At 34.4% G+C, this 6,024-nt stretch overlaps 1 protein-coding gene across 2 annotated transcripts in view; it reads right to left on the bottom strand.

Annotated features, from left to right (window-relative positions):
• Positions 1–2,411: 2,411 nt before the first annotated feature.
• The window catches only part of VPS13C (vacuolar protein sorting 13 homolog C), a 187,592-nt gene continuing 183,979 nt past the window's right edge, over positions 2,412–6,024 (bottom strand). For both annotated transcript variants that reach the window (XM_082737309.1, XM_082737310.1), the window contains 2 exons: positions 4,646–4,726; positions 2,412–4,324 (listed from right to left, as the gene is read on the bottom strand). In XM_082737309.1, the coding sequence (XP_082593435.1) occupies positions 4,223–4,324; positions 4,646–4,726 (183 nt within the window). In that variant the 3' untranslated portion in view covers positions 2,412–4,222. The remainder of the gene's footprint in view (positions 4,325–4,645; positions 4,727–6,024) is intronic.

The raw sequence follows: 6,024 nt of genomic DNA, 5'->3' as shown, positions 1-6,024 counted from the left end.
AGGCTCCCTGCTGAGCAGAGAGCCCGATGTGGGACTCGATCCCAGGATCCTGAGATCATGACCTGAGCCGAAGGCAGCGGCTTAACCCACTGAGCCACCCAGGTGCCCCAATGAAAATGTTTATAATGGAATTTAAACTACCCCTGGGAAACTTTAAGCAATAGAGTCAATCTCTGGGGAAGCCATTTGGTTCTTCTTCCAAGTTAAAAAAAAAAAATACTGAAGAGCTGAATTCTCTTTGTGAAGTGTTCATTATTATCCTAGTGAATACTATCAACACAGAGGATCCTGTTAGCTTATTTCATTACCATTCGAAGTATTTTCCCACTAGAAGTCAATTCTAAAAATTTTTCATCCACAAGATATTTACTTAATTAATATACAAGGGGATAGAAATCATGACTTGGTTCTAATTTGTACTTTTCTCCAGAGTTTTCATAAATCTTTATGACACATCACCCTATGGTAACATTTCAGTCTCCTGTATGTCAACATCAATTACTCTGAATATTTTACTAGAACAATTTTCCTGTATAACTGTAAAATGGAACTCTGGCATGGCCTGAAGTAGAAGAAAATTCAGTTGCTCCTCCTGTAATTTAGGTTCTTTTCTAAAAATTGGGAAGCAGCTTTAAGAAACTGACCATTTTGGGGCACCTGGGTGGCTCAGTGGGTTAGAGCCTCTGTCTTCAGCTCAGGTCATGATCCCAGGGTCCTGGGATCAAGCCCCACATGGGGCTCTTTGCTGAGAGGGAGCCTGCTTCCTCCTCTCTCTCTGCCTACTTGTCATCTCTGCCTGTCAAATAAATAATAAATAAAATCTTTAAAAAAAAAAAAAAAGAAACTGACCATTTTGAGGGTATACAAATCTACAATCTCTTATTTGAAACCCTTTGACTAGATGTGGTTTTGAATACAGAGTTTTTTAAATTTTAGAAAGGCAATACGCTTCATACATCACAGAGCTTCTACCCTCCAAAGAAGTCTGGAGCAGTACCCTGTAACTGAATATATTAATTTTGCTACAGCCCAACTCATTTATACCAAATATAATAAATGCCAAAATTAGCCAAATATCAGTTCAGATTTTTCTGTCAAAAGTGTTTACTTCAATTTTATGAAAACTTTTTAGTTTTCAGAGCTTTTTGAATTTTGGTAAGGGATGGTGGGTCTGCTATAAAAGGCCTTTCTAAAGGCTTTTTCAGATCAAAGAGACCCACTATGTTGGATATTTGAATGATATAGCCTTGTAACTCAAGATACTTTCAAACATAAATTCAAGAATAAGCCTAAATTCTTCAACTATAGGCACAATTACCAAGAGAAATGTGCTCCCCTACTGTTCTGGCGAGTTTCCCTTTCCTTTCAGAACCAACACATACACGCCGTGAACACACATCCATCAGTATTCGTGGACAATCTGGCAGTAATTCTCAACCAAAAGGACTTGTGCCTCAAAGTAAAAAGATGGTTCTTGTAGCTCTGGTAGTAACTGCAGCCCTACATTTTAACTGGCACAGACATTCGTAGAATTATTCTTTAATTATTCTAAGACCAGAACGTTAATCTTTAGTCCTGGCTGTGTACCTTAGAAATGCATGTGGAACACTTAGAATACAGATAGAGGTAACACCAGATCAATACACTTAGAGAACTTAAAGCACAAAAAAACCCCAAACCGAACAAACAAAAAACCCAAAAAACAAAAACCCAAAAAGATAGTGTCCTCCCTCAAACAGAATCCAAAATCATGAAACACATGTAAGTAAATCCATCCTAGATCAGATTTTTTGTATGAAACTTTAGTCAGTGCATCTTCCAATATTTTGTTCTCTCTTATTTTAATGCCCCTGCTTTTCTACAGTCCACAGCAGGCACCTGTTCTTCCTATTGCCAATCTGGTACTGTAAGAGCCTTCAGATTCGTAGTCTGATCTCCTAGTAAAGGGACTGGGGGGAGCAGAGGGGAGAGAAACAGACGTGGTGGAAGCCTCCCCCACTACCATGCAGTCTAAGAAAGGTTCTACAAGGCCACTGAAGAATCTTCAAGCCAGTTGGCTATCAGAAGACTTCCTGTCTCCAGGAATGGGCCTGTCCTCATATCCTTGCGATACACCATCAGTGATGGAGAGAAACCATGGAAGGCATAACCCCAGTGCAAAGCAGCCAAGGATTTCAAAGCGTGGGAGCAGGGTCCTTGTCAAAGATGTCCCCTTGCACTGGTGACCCCAGAGATCTCCAAAGTGGTAAAGGGACTCCACGAAAGCCTTTCTAGCAATTTTTAAGCTCTCCATAACCATCAATTTAACTTCCCACTATTACAGGATTGGGAGAGGAAAAGGGAAAGACATAGAAAGGGAAGGTAAGTGTTATTTGAATATTTAATACAAACCCACAAAGTTTTCACACTTGTAAACAACGCACCAAATATTTTATTTCGCTCAGTAGTTCATATGCAAGTAATTGATTCTCAAAGCATTTTTAAAAAACACAAAAGACATTATACTTTATCAATGAATTATTTGTCCCAGGGGAGTAAATCAAATTAAATGTTACAAACATTTGTAAGTTTATTTTTAAGTGAACTGAGATGATGAATTTATATACTTCTATAAAATTTTGTGTTCAATGTTTTGTACATGCCATCAGTACAATATGGTTTCTTAAATATTTAGGACATTGTCAATAGCTTTGATTCCTATGAAACATATAATCTGATATCTCAAATTCCTGATTAAGTCAGCTTTAAAGACACAAAAAACCCAGCACATTTGTTATGAAATTCTGTTTATCATGCTCCCTGTATTAAGTTGTGATTAACTACTGATACAGAACTTCTGTTTAAGGCTAGAAGTTTCATATATGACACATTCCTTTAAAAAAAAAATAGATGATGTTGTAAAGGCAAAGCCCACCATAACTATATCAGAGATAAAATATTTAGATTATCAATTATTATATCCTTCTTTCAGAGTCTACATTAATTACCAATTAGGAAAAATTTAAAAAGCTTTAAGGCTGGTCTTAAAAAACATCAATAAAGATAGAAGAAACCTGAGCACATATCAACAAAATCAGAGCAAACCAGGTATTTCCACATCTTCATTTCATCATTAAGTCAGTGATTTGAGATAAATGTCATGTTAAAATCCAGGAGTGAATGTAAAGATTCATTCAAGGAAATCAAATACTTCTAAGCATTTTTTAAAAAGCCTTTATAGGCAGTGATCTCTCATCAGCGTAAGTGAGATGTGGAAAGGACAAAGATAATACTGTACTGAACTGATTCTCATAAGTTTGCTCTCTCAAAGGACTCTCAAAGGACAGTGCTGTTATATATGCCTAATTTTATTTATATATAACATAACTAGATATTTTTCATTCTTCCTAATAAGTATTTAAAATACATTTCTAGGTATGTAATAGGATAACATCTTAGCATATGATTCGCTTAAAAATCTTTCAACTTATAAAAAAACAATTTCTAGAAATATAAAAATATTGAGCTTTTCATATTTCTGAGTCTTAAAAAACATAAAGTGCAATATTTCCATATATCAGCAAGTTATAGTTATGCCACTTAAGTTCATCTCAAAAGAGCATGTAAATAATTTCAGAAGTTTTCCAAAGGCTACATTACAGAGCACAGACCACAGACATTTTCAGATTTGATTTTCTGTATGATTTTATATTCTAATGCAAGGAAGAAAAATAAGCAGCAAAGTTAAACATGTTTTTATTACCAAAAAATAATGTTTTCATGAAAAGAAAATAGAAGACATGTCATCTCTTCCTTTAGTGGTTTTTCTTCAGCCAATTATCGGATTTACCAAAAATATGATCTCAGTTCAATTATTGAATGAATTACCTTTAAATAAAATATCCAACACCTGTCCAAAGGTTTGTCCAAAACCTCCTAAAGAACACTACTCATTCTAAGCTCTTTTCTTGTTCTTCGGTAAAAACTTTAATTAAAAACAGGCCCCTTGCCCTTTGCTTCACAACCTTAATGCAAATTTCACTCTGAGTTTCAAGTAATATTTCTTTGAGGGCCTGACCCACTAAGGGGAAAAATGGAAAATCCAATACCAGTGATCCTAGAAAAAAAGTTCTAAAACCAAAGGATTGCTTGAAAAATTCTTGTTAGCAAGAAAAGAAGAGTGATTTATAGATAAGACCGATGGTTGGTATTTCTCCCAGTAGCAGCCCCCTAGGATCTGTGATTAAAATGGTATTTGGGGCCTGAGAAGTTTCAGTGATGATTGCTTCATCAGTTTTTGCTGGTGTCTCATTGACCATGCATCATCAATGGCATTACATACTTTCTGTAAAATAAAATATTTACTATGAATGGTAAAGTCAAGTACAGGCTCATATGGAGGAGAAGGGCATAAAAGCAAGAGTTGGAGATCTCCACACAGCCCTGACAGAGAAGAACAAGAATACACAGTCTATATGTGTCATGCAAAATAAGACCCTTCTACCTATAAACCCACAATATATTATTTTAAGCTCACATATCCATCCAGAGTTAAAACTGGAAAAGTTTTTGGGAGAAGTAATGGTTAGTGTTATAACAGATTTTTTTAAAAAAATCTTGCAGCTCAAAAAACAAAAGGGATAATTCTTTAAAGTAAATTGTTTACCTCTGCTGTGGTGGTGTCTCGCAAGTAAATGTTCCGAAAACCATGACTGGCACTGTCTTTTTTGTGGAAGAGACCTTGCTCCTGTTTCAAAAGAAATGAGAGAAAAGAAATTATTCTGGGGAAGAAAAAAAAAATCATATCCTTTAATTGGATGTTCAAATGTCAATCCTATTTTATAACCAACAGACTAACTAAATATCCATACTCAGGTATGATACGAACTAAATCATTTTGGTACAAGGACAGTGGCTCCATGTGGGAGCTGTTAGAATTTATGAAATCGGATGAGTACACATCTATCTATATAAAATAATGGCTTTCTACAGGTTATGATAAATAGCCTACAGAAAAACCACTTGATAACTCACCACATCTGACAAATCAAAAAACCCTTCCTTCATTTTCTTGGCTGATAGATAAAATTCTTATATAATGTAAAACACATGGAGTCAATTCTCACCACTGATGTGAAAGAAAAGTGACAACTGAATATATATGCAGAGTGACAGAGTCTTCTCTGGTTTGAAAACTATGTTTCATATATCAAGGGGGTCTTTCAATTTTGACATTTTACAATGAGGTATGGCTGAAATGCAAAATGGTATTATTTCATGGTTTCTCTTCTTTGTAAACTTCTATGACAAGAAAATATAAAGGATAATAGTACCTGCATCTTTAACAATTAAATTTTATGGTAAATGTTTTTTAGATAGTTTTGGTAAACAGAGATAATATCATTACTGTTTAGGAGAAAATACATACTCCAAGAATGGCTATACTCAGAATGACAATTTGTAGTTTTTTTAAAGGGGTGAAAACAAATTTATAATATATCATATATGAAAAAAATAATCCATTTCAAAATAAAGTGAGCCTGAGAACTAAGCAAAGGGTAGGGCTACCATTCCTCGTAATTACTTGCATACAATTAAAAGTTCTTCTTTAGAAAATGATGGGAAGGAAAGACATGAGAGTATTATCATATATTTATACTGTACTAGTATCCTCTAAGTACCAAATGTGATAAAACATGACTGTTTTAGATATAATATTTATAATCTCCTAAAAGCCTAAAAAGGCATCTAGGATTACAGCAAAATAGTTACTCATGTGAAGTTAAAAAAAAACAAACTAAACTGTATTTACTAATGCTTTATTCTACCTAAAAGGAAGCAGCAACATCCTAATTTTTTCACTGGACACTTGACACAATCAAGGGCTATAAAAAAATAAAGTACAGAAATAAATTGATTACACATCTTTCATTACATTTCACCATATTCTAATAATAGTAATATAATAATCATCATAATGATGATCCTTCAAACACTATATAGTTAACTGTAAAAGAAAGCCATAAAGCACTGGTTTCCACTCAT

Source organism: Mustela nivalis (assembly GCF_964662115.1).
Source record: "Mustela nivalis genome assembly, chromosome: 6".
NCBI lineage: Eukaryota > Metazoa > Chordata > Mammalia > Carnivora > Mustelidae > Mustela > Mustela nivalis.
This window is presented reverse-complemented; position numbering and strand designations above follow the sequence as displayed.